General features: G+C 43.5%; 3 protein-coding genes across 4 annotated transcripts; all 3 read left to right on the forward strand.

The window, feature by feature from the left end:
• Window positions 1–5968: 5968 nt before the first annotated feature.
• On the forward strand, window positions 5969–6801 carry LOC133725065 (uncharacterized). The gene is made up of 2 exons (XM_062152102.1): window positions 5969–6068; window positions 6113–6801. The coding sequence occupies exons 1-2, from the start codon at window positions 5969–5971 to the stop codon at window positions 6799–6801; spliced, it is 789 nt and encodes a 262-aa protein (XP_062008086.1).
• A 7464-nt stretch (window positions 6802–14265) lies between these two features.
• LOC133739248 (aldehyde dehydrogenase family 7 member A1-like) lies at window positions 14266–16573 on the forward strand. Of its 2 annotated transcripts, XM_062167079.1 has the most exons (4): window positions 14272–15039; window positions 15237–15356; window positions 15513–15599; window positions 16219–16573. In XM_062167079.1, exons 1-4 carry the CDS (start codon window positions 14965–14967, stop codon window positions 16300–16302), a joined length of 366 nt encoding a protein of 121 aa, XP_062023063.1. In that variant the 5' UTR covers window positions 14272–14964; the 3' UTR covers window positions 16303–16573. The 2 variants fall into 2 exon arrangements, with proteins under 2 accessions (XP_062023001.1, XP_062023063.1); XM_062167017.1 differs by lacking the exon at window positions 15513–15599 and having other exon boundaries at window positions 14266–15039.
• A 673-nt stretch (window positions 16574–17246) lies between these two features.
• On the forward strand, window positions 17247–18584 carry LOC133725070 (uncharacterized). The gene has a single exon (XM_062152115.1). The coding sequence runs from the start codon at window positions 17247–17249 to the stop codon at window positions 18582–18584; it is 1338 nt and encodes a 445-aa protein (XP_062008099.1).
• Window positions 18585–18784: the final 200 nt, after the last annotated feature.

Consider the following 18784-nt stretch of genomic DNA (forward strand, 5'->3'; position numbering starts at 1 on the left):
AATAAGAGGGAGGTTCCAACATCTCAGGGGTTGGCCTCAGCTTCGTCACCTTCAGCGTGCGGCGGCAGGTGCGCGCGGGTTGTTTGGTCAGACCCTCGGGCGGTGGGACTGGGAGTCTCTATGGTACCGTCCGCCCGGGTATGAGCCGCCAAGAAACCAGCACGGGACACCTCCGACTCGGTAGGAGGAGGAGTCCGCTGGGAACCATCCGTCGGGCGTGCGTTGCTCTCTCCACTTCCCTTCGCCGGCGGGGCATTCTTGGCTGTCGGCACAGTGGGCTGGGCCGCCTTCGCAAAGTCAATAGCGCCCTTCTGCTTCAACATCTCCATATTTGCTAGGGCCCCAGCCTTCATCGCCTCAGTCATGGCCTTTTTATACTCCGCCCACTGTTTGAATGCCTCAACAGCGGCGGCTGCAGCACTGCTCCCTTCAGCTCTCAGGCGGGCTACCTCACCCTCCAGCATCTTCACCTCGGCCAGTCTAGCGGCGGACTCCCGCTGCAGGATATCGATCTTCTTATCCTTAGCGGCTACCCGTTCCTGCAGCAAGGCTTTGTCCTGCTCCAACTTGGAGACGCGTTCATTCCTCTCCAGGTCCCGCTTAATGGCCACCGCCAGCTTACCGCGAGCGTCCGCGGCGTCGCATTCCGCCTTGGTCAGGCGCCGTTCCACCTCCGCCAGCTTGTACCTCGCCCCCGCTAGCTCCCTCTGAAGACTTTGCACCTCCTCCCTGAGCTCCCGCTCAACCCGGGGCTGCTTCGACGCCGCCATGAACATCTCATGCAGCCCAGCTGACAATTGACCAAAGGCCGAGCTACAGGGCGACTGGTCAATAGCCGTTGGCCGCGAAATCCCAGTCGCTCGCAGAGATGGTATAGAAACTCCCGTTCACCGTCAGTCATGAATTCGCATACGCAGCGAACGAGTGCAGGTCACTCGCGGGCGTCTCTCTCTACACCACGGGAGCCTTGGGCTGGGCTTGCCGAGCCTTCTTCTGCTGGCGGGCCCCGATGGTCTCCACATCGTCCTCCTCTTCCTCGTCGGGGGAGTCAATCTGCCGGCGCTTTCTCTGGAGCACCCATGTGTTCCCAGCAGTGGGCTTCGATCCCTTCGTCGGCTGATCCTCCCTTGCAGTGGTGACAGTCTCCGCCGGCTGCACCACCCTCTCATTTTGAGAACCACGCCAGTTGGCAGGCACCCGCTCCTTCTACGGCGCGGCGGTAGCGGATCCCTTCATCTCGCCAGCCATAGGGGCCCCCGCCTGAACGACCGGTAGGCCATCATCACTAAGATGGGAGTGGTGGGGCATGGGTAGCACCACCGGAACCTCGGACGGGCTCAACGCCAGCGTCTCGGGGTTCACAATAGTCTGCTGGGCCGCCAGCCCTTCGGCGTACATGGACTCCAGGAAGTTTTCGATCTCGGCGCGATCTATGGCCTTATCGAAAGCGTCGCGGCTCGCTTTGTTACCTAGCGGAGTTTCTAAAAAAAATAATAATAATAATAATATATAACCAGTTAGCCTGAGGTACTCTGATCGAAGGAACAATGTGGCGGAGATTTCTTACCAACGGCGCGAGTTAGTCGTTGATCGACCAACAACTCCCAACCGGTAAAAAGACGGAAATCCAGCAAGTTGCGATTCCGCCAGCAGCCTCTGATGCATGCCACGTGACACTCTTCTTCACGCGTCAGGTTATATCGCAATCCCGCTGCACAAACACAATAATCATTAGTAAAATTATAAGTCTACGCATTGGAGGTACCGCCAGCTATATTCAGCGGAGACCGGTAAACAACCTCGGATATGTTGAAACTCCGACTTAATCCTAAACGTCGGCTCCCCTTCGTTGGACCCAGCTTGGTACTCCTACCCCTCTGTGGCAACGCAGAAAGTCCTCCGCCAGTAGGACATGGAATCCCTTAGGTTCTCAATCAGCTTGGGCGCTCCCTGGCGGCGGCTCAAATTCACCTGCCCTCTGCAACCTTGGCGCTTCACATACACCAACTCGTAGAAATGAAGCACCTCCGCCACGGTAGGTCCCTCACAACCGGACAACCGCCATAGTGAGTTTAGCGCCAGCATTAACCGCCACATATTGGGGCAAATTTGCCCAAAGGCAAGGCCAAATTCGCACACCAAGATCTGAAGATTTGGCACCAGCGGGAGTGTCACTCCTTGGCGGAATATCGCCTCATGCACGGCGGCAAACCCCTCCGGGAGAATTGACGCCTTCTCATCCACCGTCGGCGGACGCAGCTTCACCGAACCCGGCAACCGGAACGTCCGCTTCACCCGATTAACGGCGGCAACATTCATCCGCCCTCCTGCCTCGTCAACAGGGGTGCCGTCCTGGAGGACCCACGCTGACTCAGCATCCTCCCCCGCCATCTCTCCCCCACCAGCGGAGCGGCTGGCGGCACTGTTACTTGCCAACCGCTCGTCACGCCTATTTTTGGCAGCGGCGGCCTCTCCTGCCCTAGAACTCTCCGGACGCGAGGCACGACCCATAGCTACTTCACAGGGTATGGTCTGTAGCGGCTCAACCTCTAGCGGTTCTGGCAGTGAGGTTCCTGCATCGGCAGACGGACGCAACGAGTCAATAAATATTCTATCCGCCACGCCGAACGACACGTCAGACCCGGAATCCTCACTGCTCGAAATCTCTACGACGTTAGCCATCCCAAACCCTAAAACCCAAATAAGTTAGCGCAAACAAGATCTAGCCTATGCCCAAATAAGTTTTAACCAAGAACATCAAGAACAGATTACCCAGAAAATGCCAAAACAAGAACAAACACTCAACCCATATTCGACCATCTAGCAAATCCCCAAATACCAACCCTCTGCCACACACCATAACCCACCCCCAAATCCCACTTCACAACTCGGAGCACACCAAAAAAGACCAGATAACACCCAAAAAAACAGAAGCAAATAGAAAACCCAGCAACCAACAGAGGCAATGAAACAGGAATGGGATTCGAGATACCAACCTCAAACCAAACTGGCGAGATCGAGAGCGCTTGTCTTCACCGGTGATGATTTCGTCCCCCCAGGTTCGATAACTCCACAGAATCGTAGTAGTCCTCTTTACAAATCGTAGACGAACAGAGCTTGAAGACGACGACTCAGGTTTGAAGTTTTTGCAGAAGTGTCAAATCTCGCTGAGTTCCCCCCTTTTATGTCAACATCAACGCATTCAAAACCGTCCACTCAAAAACGACATCGCGCACCAGCCGTACACGTGTCCCACGTCTCCACTTACTCTCCGGATTAACAGAGGAGTCGCCTCAGTTACGGAATCCATAATTACTAGCATTAATGGCGAGAAGACGGCCAGGCTTAGGAGACAAACCTCCAGACGCTAACCCTCTAGGGGTTGGACACGTGTCGACCACCATCAGACGAAGCGTCTAATGGAAGTAACCACTTGGGAAGAATTCACCAACCGTCCGAAGTCTCCGCTGAGCGAAGCTCCACCAGCGGAACTTCTCTCTTGTCATCTTCCAAGCGGCGAAGTCTTCGCTGAGCGAAACCCCCCCAGCGGAACTTCTCCCTTGTCTTCTTCCAAGCGGCGAAGTCTCCGCTGAGCGAAACTCCACTAGCGGAATTTCTCCCTTGTCACCTTCCAAGGGACGGAGTCTCCGCTGAGCGAAACCCCGCCAGCGAAACTTCTCCCTTGTCACCTTCCAGGTGACAGTCTCCGCTGAGCGAAGCTCTACCAGCGGAACTTCTCCCTTGTCATCTTCCAAGCGGCAAAGTCTACACTGAGCGAAACCCCCCCCCCAGCGGAACTTCTCCCTCGACATCTTCCAAGGGACGGAGTCTCCGCTGAGCGAAACTCCGCCAGCGGAATTTCTCCCTTGTCACCTTCCAAGGGACGGAGTCTCCGCTGAGCGAAACCCCACTACCGAAACTTCTCCCTTGTTACCTTCCAGGTGACAGTCTCCGCTGAGCAAAACTCCGCCAGCGGAACCTCTTCCTTGTCATCCTGCAAGCGGGGCGGCTTCCGCTACACACCTCTAGCGGAACCCCCTTTTTCCAGCTTGCCAGCGCCGTACTTTGTTCAGCACAATATCGCTCAATAAAATACTGCCAGGCACGTCTACTGGACGCTGCTTCCTGCTACGGTCAGCGGGGGGATATCCGCCAGCGGCGAATCCCGAGGCCACGCCAGCGGGGGGATATCCGACCACCACGCGGCGTTACCGTCAGACCGTCCCTACGGGACACGGGGACTTGTCAACAGTCTACGACGGCCCTGATCAGGCACGTTGACCCCCGTCATTTGGGTACTAAAGATTAAGCTCGCTACCCAACACCTCTGCTCCATGCAGCTCCCCCTCAACAAACAATTTATTGACCGTCCGGAGGTCTATCTTCGCCGGGGAGTGGGGGACTCCCTGGGGGGCCTAGCAGGGGCCCACCCGAAAGGGTATAAAGCGTTTGCTCAGTAAATCCATGGTTGACAACGCACTGTCGCTAATTATGCTATTGCAAGTCTTGCGGAAGATAACGCTTCAAACCGTCGAACAACTCCCCAGCCAAGATTGCCTTCCTTGACTGGGGACTTGGGGTACTTGTACATACATGTACATTTGCAAGCATAATTAGCTATAATGGGCTACGCTCATTGTACCGCCAGAAGTACTAATTCCTACCAAGGGAATAACATGCAGATACACAGCCAGGCGGGCAACGACCTGAGCCTCGGATCACCGCCGACACGCCGCCACGCGCCGCGCCAAGATAACATCAAAAGCTCCCAGAGCTGGGGACTGAAGCACATCAGTCCCACATCGAAAACAAAAAGAAGATCAACCTCTTCCTCACCTATAAAAGGTTCTCTCCTCTCTCCTCATTAATCACGCATTTAATACTTACCTACTGTTACTTTGTCAACATAAATACATTGACTAAGTTAGGCAGCGGAGAGTCTAAGACCGCCCAGCGCGGTCTCCCTCTGACGCCCTCTGTATTTTACTTGACAGGTAGCTGAAGCTTTGAGAACGTCACAAGTAGTGATCCGCCCACCGGATCAGCGTTAACAAAGGTTTAGCTACCGCTAAACTTTTAGACATTAACATATGACAGATATTTACATGTGTAATATTGTTATTGTGGTAACTTAATTTTCTTTTCGGTAATCTTCAATCTTTTACTCGCTCTACCTACACCATATATAAACCGGTAATTTCTGCACGAGGCGAGGTCTTCTACCATATTTCATGAGTATTGGAGCATGAAGCAAATCTTTCCATAAAGGTTATATAAACCAACCCCATGATGAAAACACAACGTGGTATGGTAGTATGCAAGACACCCAGCTAGCTAGGCCAGAATTTCAGCTAGAGATTACCAGGGCCGGCTCTCAAGGAGTGCATCATGAGCGACAGCACAGGGCCCCTAATTCAGAGGGCCCCAATTTTTTTTTTTTATGGGTTTTATATATATATTAATAAATATTAAAAACTGTAAATAATATAAAATAGGGGGCCCTTGTCCCTAGAATGGCAGAACCTCTTTTGCTTCATTCACACGTTCACAACTTCTTTGAGAGGTCTTTTCATCTAGAGGGCCCTTTTTTAATGGTTTTATATTTAAATAAATAGACATTAAAAACTGAAGATAATATGAAATGTGTGGCACAACTGAACATTATCCCCTCTTTTTAACTTTTTTCCGCGTTTTGTCTCTCCTCTCAGCTCTCCTCAATTCTCAATTTCTCAGTTTCTCATCGGCCTAAAAGGTTTTGAAGGACAACCTAAAAGGATTTACTCTCAAATCATTATCCACTACGTGTTGGGAGAGTCGTATTGAAAGTGTTAAGCCTCTACGATTCAATGTCGTTGAAATAACAGAAGCATTACTTCAATTGGCAGAAATTGACAAGGATCCCAAAATTAAAAGTGGTGCAAAGTCAATAGCAACTAATGATCTGGGAGACTTTGAGTTTTTGCTAAGCATGGTGATTTGGTATGAAATTTTGTTTGCTTTTAATAGGGTTAGCAAAGTGCTGCAGTCTCATGATATGCAAATTAGTGTTGCTATAGCTGAAGTAAAAGGTCTAATTGCTTGGCTTGATAAGTTTAAGAAACTGGCTTCACAGATGCAATAATTACTGCTAAAGAAATTGCTGCTGCATTAGATGTTGATCCTGTTTTTCCGGAAAAGCGTCAAATTCAAAGAAAAAGATTTTTTGATGAAAGCGGCAATGAGCCATCTCCATCATCTTCAAGTGAGGAATCTTTTAGACTACATTATTTCTTATATATTATAGATCAAGCTAAGGGGTCATTAAATAGAAGGTTTGAACAATACCAACGTTATGATGATATCTTTGGATTTTTATTCACTTCTGAAACTTTGAATTCCTTGAATGATAATGATTTGAAAGCTGCTTGTATTCATCTTGAGACTGTTTTGAGATATGGAGAGAGTTCAGATGTTGATGGGGAAGACATGTTTAGAGAGCTAAAACTCTTAAGGGAGATATTACCCAAACAGAAGATGACAGCTAGTGATATATTGAATTTCTTACATGAAAGGAATACATGCCCTGTTGTTAGACTTGCATATCGAATATTGTTAACTGTGCCTGTTACTGTTGCTTCAGCTGAGAGGAGTTTTTCCAAGTTAAAGTTATTGAAGTCTTATTTGCGATCAACTATGTCACAAGAAAGGCTAAATGGACTTGCTTTGATTTCGATTGAGAATGAATATCTTGGAAAAATCAATTGTGATAAGCTAATTGATCAGTTTGCAGGGAAGAAGGCAAGGAGATGGATTTTCAAATGAATATCAATCAACACTGCTAGAATGTGTTATTTTCAGGGTCAGATCAAGCATCTTTTTGTAATTAATTTTTGCTGCAAACTTTACGTTTGTATTGAATATTTAGCCTCTTTTGTAGGCTCATCTAATGATATTGATCATCCCTTGTTGATTATTTGGCCGAAACCACTCCAAATACCAATTCTTCCAAACTTCAACCAAATTTGAAAACCAATCAATGCAAGACGTAGAGCACGATGAGAGGATCATTTCTAATAAACTCTTGTTAAGGGCTGGTTCCGAAAACCCCCAAACCCACTCCCACCCATCAACCTCCTCTCCCTCGCCGACTCATTCTTCCCGAAAACCCTAACCCCCCAATTCGCCTCCTTCAGCCTCTCGAACCCCTTCAAATCTGCCAAAAAACCTGACCCTAAATCCGAACCCGAGCCTGAGAAGCCCGAGCACTACACCGAGATGCTGGAGCAGTTCTTCTAGGAATGCGAAGAACCTACCCGATTACAGACACACTCCAGAAGTGGACAAGAATCTCCGACCCAATTATGGAGAAGAAAGAAAACCCAACTGAGGAGGAGATTAGAGAAAACGAGAAGTTATGGGAGGAGTTCGGATCAGCCCGGTGATCCAGTTCTTGACCCGGGCCTGGATTCTTGTTGAGGATCGTGAACAGGAATTCTTGATGCCCACCAACCTTCTTCTTTCTCTGTATCACAAATCAAATAAACTCATGCATAAGTACATAACAAATCGATGAGATAGACTATATGAAACATTGATGTTATCAGATAGTTTTCAAACTCACAATCTCAGATGGTGTGCGAACAGACAAGCCTCCTGGGCTAGACATAATCAAAACCTCACTGCAGCTTAGCTCGAGCCTTCTCAACCATCTCGAAGCATAAAACCAAGATGTGGGTGGTGGTGCAAGTTTTAATAAAGAGTCTTTGAATTTGTGCAAACAAGTCTTGATGGGAGAAACTAGCTCGGTGGCAATGGCTTTTCCGGCTTATCTTATGATACCAGTCAACAAATTATAAATCATTGAAGGAAATCAGAACCTGCAGCCACAAGCATTGACGCAGTGGTAAGGGCACGTAAATGATGTGGTGGCTTTTCCAGGTTCGAGCCACGTACTGGTTGCTTTGGCTGGGTTTTTTATATCCAGTGGTCCTCTTCCGAGCAAGGTTGCAGAGACCACGGATAAATCCGGTCGAAGAAGATGAAGCCCATTGAAGGGCACGTGAGAGGGAGGTGGCTAAGTTAAAACTCATTTACCATGGACGTGGAATTGACGTAAGTGCCCCTCCGTTAACAGGCGTCTTCGGCGTAGCATACGCCTGGCATAACCAAGAATTGTGCTCAAATTTGATGATCAAAGATGCTTAACTAATAACTAGTCAAATCGCATGCTTAAATTCAATTCCACTTCTAGAAAAGCGCATAGAAAAGCAAGAGATTTAAAAATCTGGTGATCTCTTGGGACCGTGCATTGATCATAGTCTGTGGCACTGACCAAGCCCTACTAGACTTCTTTCTCCTTCTTTAATACACGGGGACAAACTGTTTTAATTACTTATCACCAAAAGAAAAAATTATAATAAACTGGAAAAAGAGATATTGATGCTGTTTGTCATGTTTTGAGGTGTATATGCATATGATCGCTGGGCAATTCGTACGTTAATTAGGTGAAGGTCATTACCAAGTTTATTTTTCTTTGCTGACAGTTCACATGAATGCACTGTTAGACTCTGGAATTGATAGTTCTTGATTGCCATCAGCCATAACTTGTGTTGCTGTTACCTTTCAAAACCAAAAGCTTGTTAGCAATCTAGATCAGTACACGTCCCGACTGTTCAGCTTGGCTGGCTGGCTCGCTCGAAACCATAGCTCGATAGGCACGAATTACTCTCGCATATGACGAAGAATACAACAATTTATTTACCGCACATATGTGTGGGCCCTACACCCTTTTTTTTTTTGGTGAATCGAAAGAGGTCAATCCGGTTTTATAATTCATCAAGTAGTATCAAACGATACACCCATATGGAGTCGATAGTAAAGAGCCGTCCTTTAGCACATACAAAATTCTATTCTAAAACAAATAAAACCCAGCATACCCAGAGTACACCCATTTTTAAAAAAAAATACCTAGATGCTTAGAAGGAGTTTAATGAAGTTACCAACCAATCATTTGATCTTTGCGACCTAAATAAAATTTAAACAGTAAGTGGCCACTAGATCCCCATTCCAGCTAAACACACACTAAAGATATAGACCAAAGTCAGCCTAGTTGGAGTTAGCCCAACCTGTCAGACCGTTGAAGACCAGCCCACTTTCACCTCCACCCTTGTGAAGCCCTAGCTGGGAGGGCCCAAAACAAGGAGCCCAAAGACAGTCGGCCCAGCAGGAAGCCAAGGCAGCCCAATCACGGACCCCATCTTCGGCCTCCCTCACCGCAGTCCAGCCACCAAAACCACCGCCGCCGATATCTCTCTCAAGTGCAGCCCATGCCTACCGCCAAAGTTTTGCAAGCACTGTCGACGGAACCTCCGCACGATCCACCACTACCGATCCACGCTTTGAAGCCGCTTCAGACACCCTAAATCGGGTCTTTCCAACAAACCATCCCCGACGTCCCCCATCGGTTCCGGCCACATTCAAATCGATCCACCCGCATACCGACACCCAAACGGGACGGCACCTGGATCAGCCTATGTCACACAACCATTGGATCGAGAAGAAGACCGCAAGGAAAAACAGATTGGCTCGCCGGAGAGCACCTCCGCCACCAACGTCGACAAACCAACTAGACAAATGAAGGGGAATCATTGCTGCCGGTCAAATTTGGAAAATTTGTCGAAGACCGTCGCCGCCGAGTAAACTCTATAGCAGAGCTAGGTCATTTGGGTTATAAGAACTTAAGCTTTTTTTTTCCTTCTTCTTCTTCTTCTTTATAGAGCTATACATATTTGAGTAATTTTATTTACACATCCAATACAATGATTTAATACACATCTCATATTTTTGTAAATTTTCAAATTTTTCTCAACTTAGCAAGAAAAAACATAACTTCGATCTTCGCATGCTTGGCGACAAGATGTCCAAAGACGAAAACAAGCAAAATGTGGAGAAAATTTCATAACAGTGATCTAAATACATTGACCAAAATGTGGAGAAAATTTTGGCAAAAAATATCTGAGAGATATGTATTTAAAAATTTAGGGATATGTTAATATAATTTCTCTAGGGTGATGCTATTCACACACCGGCCATTTTTCTCTATTCACACACCCCTTCTATTTTTCCATTACTTTAATACAATTTTTTTTTTACAAATTACCCTACCTACCCTCTCTTGTAATTATGTTTCTTTTTATTTTTTCTTTTTTCTATTTGGCAAGTCAATCATGAATTAAACATGATCATTATATAATAAACCAATTTTTCTCGTGAATGTCATTGCTGATTAGAAAAAGAAAAAAAAAAACTGACGGGCAGGACGAAGTGCAATCTGGCAAAAGTTTTGCAATTAGTGTGGCAAAGTTTAGGGCTCAGATGGAAAACACGATGTAACTGAGTTTGGGGATTTAGAGCATCTTTAGCAATGCTAGCTATTTTTTAGTCAAATTTTGGCTAAATTAGGTAAAAAGTTATTTTAGCTAACCACTTTAGAATTACGTTTGCATCAATTAATGCTCTCTATTTTAGGTAGTATTAAATTTATATTATTTTTTAAATGAAGATTAAATAGTTTAAATGTATTTATAAATTACATAAAATAACTTAAAATGAATGTTTTAAATTATAGAGAGCCTCATCCCACTCTCTATATTTAGGAGCGAGATAGCTAAAAGTTATATTAGAGAGCCACTTAGGAGTCTGGTGCAGCTGCTAAAATAGATAAAAAGCTAAACATGCTCTCCAAAATAGTTAAGAAGCCGAAATAGAGTCTGCTAAAGATGCTCTTAGGTATGTCGTCATAACTGCTATACAAAACTGAAGAAAAATATAAGCATATCACATAAACTAAAGGAGATCCAAAACCTCTCACATCTGATTAAGCAATGTTGATTCAAGATACCATTCCTAGTGACATAAAGCATTTTGTAGAGTGATGATATGACTAAAGTCAAAATGAAATCAAAGCGTCAATAATTTCAAAATTATCAATCAACTCAAATCAAAACCATCATTAGCAAGCAAGCCATACCAAAATCAAGCTAAGATGAACAGAATGCACAAATTTAAAGCTCCTAATCCACCAAATAGCTGAGAAATTGATCTTTTTAGCGGAGAGCGATGGATTGAAATACACTAAATAATTTCAGTTAGAATCTTACCAGAAATGATAGATTCAAAGGGGCTCGAATAATCACTAAATTCATATTTTTATTCCATGTCTCAATTGCAAATCAGATGTAAATTTTTTTTCCAAAGATGGGTCTAGAGTGGCTTATTCTGCCATAATTAAACTTCAAAGCATCACGTTAAAGAGATCGAATGACTATGCTAGAGAAGTTTTTGATGGAAAAGAAAAAAGAAAATAGTAAAGAGTTTTGAAGTTCTCTGTCTGCAGGAAAATAAGGGTTTAGGATTTTGGGATGATTGACTTGTCATATAAAAAAAAAAATTTGCAAGGGAGGGTAGTTAGGGTAATTTGTAAAAAAAATTAAATTAAAGTAATAGATAAATAGAGGGGGTGTGTGAATAGAGACAATGGGTGTGCGAATAGCACCACCCTTTCTCTATATATTTATCCTATGTTTAAAATTATTACCCAAAAATTTTGTGACAAAACTTCACACTTTATGGTTTTGTAGGAGAGCATGATAATGGTGCCAGATTAATGGAAGCCATTTAGTCATAGTATTGTTTTTCTTTATAAATGAAATAAGCTAGATTATACGGTATTAATTTTTCAAAATGAGTACTAGAGAGCCATCCTCAAATTTCAAGGCGAGGGATCCACTCTCCTAGGCCCAGCTCTGGCCCAGGGCAGGCAGGGCGATGGCCCAGGGCCCAAATCTCTCTTAGTAAAGAATCAAATTAAGAGAAAAACAGGAATTCAAAAAGCTGCTGCAACTAGACAAAAGGGAATGTCCATTCTTGGGCAATTCACATGTGGCAACATATAGGGGAACATATAGGGACCCTACATGTTAGAATCAATATGAAACATAAACTTATAACTCAAGTATACTATCTCAAATGTTAGATCAATGTTATGAAATAAAATCATAAAACTAACTTGGTGGATTGCTGCCGTTATCCATTGGTGATCTGCTGCCGTTATTTATCTGATCTTCTCCTAGATACACACCATATCTCTCCTTATTGCTTGATGGGACAAACTCAATGAGAGTGTTTTTTATGTTCTAGCAGGGATCAAATACAAATTCCACTTTATTTATAAAGCTGTTCAACACAGCAGTTACATAGCAGTTCCTTCCATCAAAGAACTGTCAAAATAACTTCCTAATAGATTTGTCTAGATAACCACACATTTGAATTTCAAATTCTTTAACAGATATTCTAATATATAAACTAAATTCGATTACTTAATAAGTTTATATATATTGGTTAATGTATTTAGATTTGAATTCAAAACAGTTTATTTACATTAACTGATGCATACAAAATATAATAGCTAGTTCATATCTATTGCTGTGCAATAGGTATGATCTCACAATCTCCCACTGAACTAGATATTATATGATATATACCATGTAAATAACCTATTTCTTGATTGTGCACTTGAATTCAAAAATACTATCTGTTTTACAAAACCCTGTCAATTAAGATTTACTAAACTGAATCATAGAAGAGAATGACAAATTAGCAAGTTGCCAGTCTTTTATAATCACATCATAGTAATCAAAATTACATGTATTACCTCAAGTGTGATCATGCTTATTATGTAGTAATCGACTTTCACAAGCATTGGTGATCCTGATTGAGTTATTCAAACTGCATATTTGCTGATGTGAAATCAGCAACGTCTGAATGTATATACACGCTAAATTATGCAGTACTTTATTTGAATAAAACAATTTCATTCAAAATTATATGAATGAACTTGATAATGACGGAGATGATTAATAACAATGCATTACTAAATAGTTGCAATACATACTAGTAACTTAGTGAAATACATAACTAATTAAAACCTTCAATACTGCCTAAAACTCCCATATTTAATTTCCACATGTCTGATGAATGTTATATGAAGCATCTGTATAACATTCCACTTTCAATTCTTGATCTTCAATCCTTTTGTATACCAGCATGTGATCTCTGGTAGATTTCAAATATCTCAAAACTTTCTTTCCAGCAACCCAATGTTCATGTCCAGCATTTGATTTATATCTGGATATCATATTGACAGCAAAACTTATATCTGGCCTAGTACAAACCTGTGCATACATGAGACTTCCAACCATTCTAGCATAAGGTACATCCTCCATGGTTTTTCTCTCTAGAACATTGTACATACCTCCACTATTATGGAGGATTTACTACATCACCAAGCATAAGTAACACCCTCTTTGTGGGCCCACAAGCCATGGTGGGGCCCAACCACGACATGCGTACCATAGCCCGACATACAACCTACCGCGTGGTAGTCGGAAGCGGTCAAGACGTCGCCGGGAAGCAACCTTCCCGGCCTTGCCAAGTTACCTTCACAAACATGCTTTCTAAGACTAGAATAGTGGTTTTGCATCCCACATCTAAGAAAGTGTAAAGGAGAGGGGTTCCCTTACCTATAAAAGGGACCCCTCCTCCCACTTAAACATCCATCCCATTACATCTCTTGTAATCCTTTTGAGCCGCAAGGCCCAAACACATAGTTAAACATTTTAAGTGGACGTAGTTTCCCGCTAAGCCGGGAGACGAACCACTATACATTGTGTCTCTCTCTCTCTCTCTCTCTCTCTCTCTCTCTCTCTCTCTCTCTCTCTCTCTCTCTCTCTCTCTCTCTCTCTCTCTCTCTCTCTCTCTCTCTCTCTCTCTCTCTCAAGCTAACTAGAGGCTTCAGTTCTAACGTTAACATTTGCGCCATCTGTGGGAAGCCAATACAAAAGCTTCGTCACGTACCATGAATTTTGGCCCGCTAGCGTCAAGTTAACGCTCGATCAACCCCCATAGGGCTGGTCAACGCCCATCAGGCTCGGTTAACGCCCATAAGGCTGGTCAACACCTGGTCAACCCCGGTCAAGGTTGGTCAACGCCAACCAAAAAAAAAAAATGCTAGGCAACTTGGGCGCCTAGCCTAGCATTACACCAACGTTGTCAACATTAAGTGGCACATTGACCTCTTACGACAACATCATGCCAGCGGTAAAAAAAAAAATTATTTTAGGTGCCAATTTTCTCTGGACACCCATTTGCCTCTATCTTTTTTTTCACCAACACGGCATTCGACCAGCGGCAAGGCACCGTTCTTCCCTTTACGCTCTCATCCTTGCGCTGATCGTCAATTCACAGCAGCGCTAACATCAGCAGCAACAACCGCTAGCACCAGCGGGGCCAGCGTGATAACTGCCAGCGGTATCAAGGCCCAGTGCACAACGTAAACTTCCGCCAACCACCCATCACCAAGCTTGATCTGCGTTAGCGTGCCAAAAAAAAAAAATCTACCGCTAGTGACGCTAACCCAGCTCCAGCGGTACTAGCGGTCAGTGGCCTAGCGCGCACCAGCGCCTAGCGAGGCCAACGTCAGCGACTCCCAGCGGTAGCGGTAGCGAACGCCGACACCCAAAGCCCCCTTCTAGCAAGGCCAGTGACCATCTCGGCCAGCGCCAGCTTTAGTAACTAGGGAGGATAACACTTAGAAGCGGAGCCACTAAGGCTGCGTTTGGGGGGGCTTTTTTGCTCCGCCGCTTATAAGCGCTCCACCCTTTAGCGTTTGGTAACTCCTTCTTCAGCCAGCTTCTAACAGAAGCCCTGGCTTTTTCCACTAAAAAGCAGAAGCCTGGAGACCCCTGCTTTTGGAAGCCAGAAGCCGCTTCTGCAACTGTAGCGCTCTTCACTGTAGATTAATGACTCTTTGATAATACCAGCGATTGCCCTCCCTTTCTTGACCAATTTACGCACAGCCATGGAAGCACATTGGAGAAGCCACTCTCCACTGACAAACGCAAAACAACCTTCGACGCTTCCATTGGAATGCAGAGACGATTCAATTTTCCCCACGCACAAACGCTCCAATTCTTCTCTTTGTCTTCTCGCTTCAATTCGGAGGTAACCATCTCTCTCTGTCTTCAAAATTTGGGGTAAATCATAGTATAGATTAAACTGCCGAATCGGAAAAATTTGGGATTCCATGATTATATAAGGGTCGATATAATCATGGATGCTCTATGTTTTGCTCTATCTTGTTGTTGTTTGTATCAGTTTTGCTTGTTTTGTTTTTGATGTGTGAATCTTAATATGCACAGAAAAAGACTGAATTTATGGGGAAGATCGTCTTGGCTACGGAAAATCCTGGTGGGTTCATTAATGGCAAGTGGAAGGCAATTGGCCCAGTTATCTCTACTTTCAATCCCGCAGACAATCAGGTTTGTATGGATTGTTGTGAGGGTCCTTTGATGGGAGTGTATTAAAGTTTTGATCTTTTTGTGAGAAAAGAAAGATTTGAATTGAACCAAACAAACCCAGAGATGAATGTTTTTTTTTTGTTTTGTTTTTTAATGTGTTGTGCATTGGGATGTTAGGAAATTGCTAAGGTCACAGAAGTGTCTATAGAGGATTATGAGGAGGGCATTTGTGCTTGCTGTGAAGCATCCAAGTTATGGAAGAGTGTGAGTTCTCTTCATTTTCATAGATGCTGGCAGGGTAGTAAAATAAAGCTCCAAAACTAAATGATAGCTTGAAACTGATAATGAGATCTGTATTGTTTTGAAAATTTGATAGTTTAGTTTTGGTTTCGTTTCGCTAATATGATTGATTGAGTAAGGAAAACGATTTCTAAAGTGTATGGGAAAATTTGATTTTGTAAAACAACTAGAATCTCATAGGCTATGTTTCTGTTATTTCAGTTGAACAAGTCTTCAATCGGAAATAGTGATTTCTATTTGATTCATTAGTTGAAATATATGCATTGAAAAAATGGTTTCTGTTCAGTTTATCAATTCAGGTTTCATATATCTAATCCAGCTACGAGAGTTCCCTTTTTCACGCATCTTTCTCCTGCCCTGCTTTTACTCACTGTTAATATTACCTTTGTAGACATGTAATGTATCTAACATTTGTAAATACAATATTTCACACCTAAACAATATGTGTCAATCTTCTCTACCTCAAGCAACACTTATTCATTTCATTCATAATAATGAACCTTGTGGCAATGCACGAGCAATCTTGCTAGTGGTAATGATGTGGTACTTACATGTCAAATGATGATGTTGTTCATGAATGCAGACAAAACTCACAAGGAAGAGAGCCTTTTTTTGTTATGTTTTTATACCTAATTTGTGGTCCTGTCAAAGCTTTTGTTTATCATGAAGCTGAGGAAGAAGACAATGATGATCATGATCGACCAGTTTCTGTGAAAGTTATGTCTTGTGAATGTTGCCTTCCTTTATTGTTCAAAACAAGCACTCTAATTTATAGGGATGGTAGGAGGGAAGACTATTGTGCAGTAATGTATGTCAAGCTGCCCCTAGGATTGCTTATGAATACAAGGAATTTCGTTAGTTTCATTCTAATCTTTATGTAGAAATTCATGAAATGTTGAGATGGAACATGATGATTGGATTCTATTTTTTGATCAACAGGACATAATATTTTGTTGACTAAAGGTTTTTGCAAAATGCTATTGAGTTTAATACATGCTTTTTAGGATGGAACATGCTCCCTTAGAGCATCTCCAACCATTTAGTCATAAGCCAAAGCCATATGCAAAATTTGACTCCCCTAGAGTCATCACTATTCATTCAATTTTTCCATCTCCAACCATGTTTAGTCAAAAGCCAAAGTCATTTAATAAATTAATAATTTTAGAGAATTAATTAACTACAATATGAATTTATATATCATACATAATTATGTTATATAATATATCGTCATTAATTGATTAAAAAAAAATATTTATTTATTTTTGGGAATCTATATATTCGTGCCACGTGTCAATGCTATTCGGATCCGATATCTTATCTCTATCTCGGTTGAGATTTTATTTACCACGTGATAAGATAAGATTTTCTATCTCAACTTTATTACCGATTTTAGTGCCACGTGTCAGTCGTTGAGAGGCTGGTTAGATTACGTTTTTGATTTTTATCTGCCACGTGTCGTATCCTATCTTCAGATATCCTTTTCCAACCCTCCATAAATACGGAGTCATTCACTCCATCATAGCTCACCAATTCACAAACACATCTCCTCATATCAGAAGCTTAGAAATTCTGAACTTCCTTTTCATTTTATATTTTTGGTTCCTTGTTGCAATGAATAGGCTCCGGAAATTGCTGATGCAAGAGGAAGAAGATGCCATTACAAGAAATCGTCAAAGAGCCCTGGTGATGCAGGCAGCTTCCTCTCATATCTTGAGGATCCAAGAGGAAGAATCACAGTGGGGTGGTTCACAGCCCGGGCGCCAGTACATCGCAAGAGATCGAGAAGCTATGGATCGACGACTGAAAGCTCTATACTTCACTTCACCGTGCAGGTTCCAGGGCGATATATTTCGCAGAAGGTACAGAATGCGACCTCATGTGTTTGACCAAATGATGCATGATGTTGCCAACCACGATCCGTACTTTGTGCAAACTGATGATGCCTCCGGCAGAGTTGGTTTGTCTACCGAACAAAAGCTGACTTGTGCTATGAGGATGCTTGCTTACGGGCTTCCGGCCGACCTGTGTGATGAGTTTCTAGACGTAGCTGAATCTACAGCTTTGGAGATCTTGTCGCACTTTACTAGAGCAATCTGGAATGTGTACCACGATCATTACCTTCGTCAACCAACTCCGGCAGATTTGCAGCGGTTGCTCAATGTTGCCGACAAAAGGGGGTTCCCCGGAATGGTGGGAAGTCTCGATTGTATGCACTGGCAGTGGAAAAACTGCCCAACCTCATGGCAAGGGCACTTCACTGGTTATAAGGGAAAACCCACAATCATTCTGGAGGCGGTCGCATCATACGATGCTTGGATTTGGCACGCCTATTTCGGACTTCCAGGTTCCCTTAATGATATTAATGTACTTGGAATGTCTCCATTATTCAACGAAATATGCACAGGTGAGGCTCCTCGAGTTTCGTACCATGTAGGTGATAGAGAATATGGCCAATGCTACTACCTAGTCGATGGGATCTATCCTAAATGGGGATCTTTTGTGAAAGCAATTAGAAATCCAATTACGCCAGAGCAAGCTCATTTTACAAAGATGCAGGAGTCTTACAGAAAAGACGTGGAGAGGGCTTTTGGCATTCTCCAAGCTCGTTTTGCAATAGTAAGAGGACCCGCCCGTGGATGGGATAGAGAGGATCTATCATACATCATGATGACCTGCATTATTTTGCACAACATGATTGTCGATGATGAGCGTGAAGAAGATGAAGAGTCGTCTTTTGACCCCGATGATATCCCCACCAGACCAAGGAAAGCACAAATATATGAGAGGTATGAGGATGATCATGAGGTTGAGCGCAACCGTCCTGAACTTGAGGAGTTCCTGACCCGTTACCAGGGGGTTAGATGTCCAATTGTGCATAGAGCCCTTCAAGGAGATTTGGTTAATCACCTCTGGAACATGAAGCTGCAAGCAGAGCGGAACCGCAGATGAAGAGATTGTATTTTCACGCTTTCAATAATTGGCAATGTGGCCATTGTGTGGTTTGATTGTTTGTGTGTTTATGCTTTGTAATGTTGTGTGGTTTTATTTTATTGTTAGTGTGTTTATGCTTTTGTAATGCAGTGTGTTTTATTGTTATGAATAAAAGTGAGATAAAAACAAGTTCTTGTTTTTATTTGTTAACTATAAAA

The sequence above is a fragment of the Rosa rugosa genome, chromosome 1 (genome assembly GCF_958449725.1).
Source record: "Rosa rugosa chromosome 1, drRosRugo1.1, whole genome shotgun sequence".
In the NCBI taxonomy this organism is placed as follows: Eukaryota; Viridiplantae; Streptophyta; class Magnoliopsida; order Rosales; family Rosaceae; genus Rosa; species Rosa rugosa.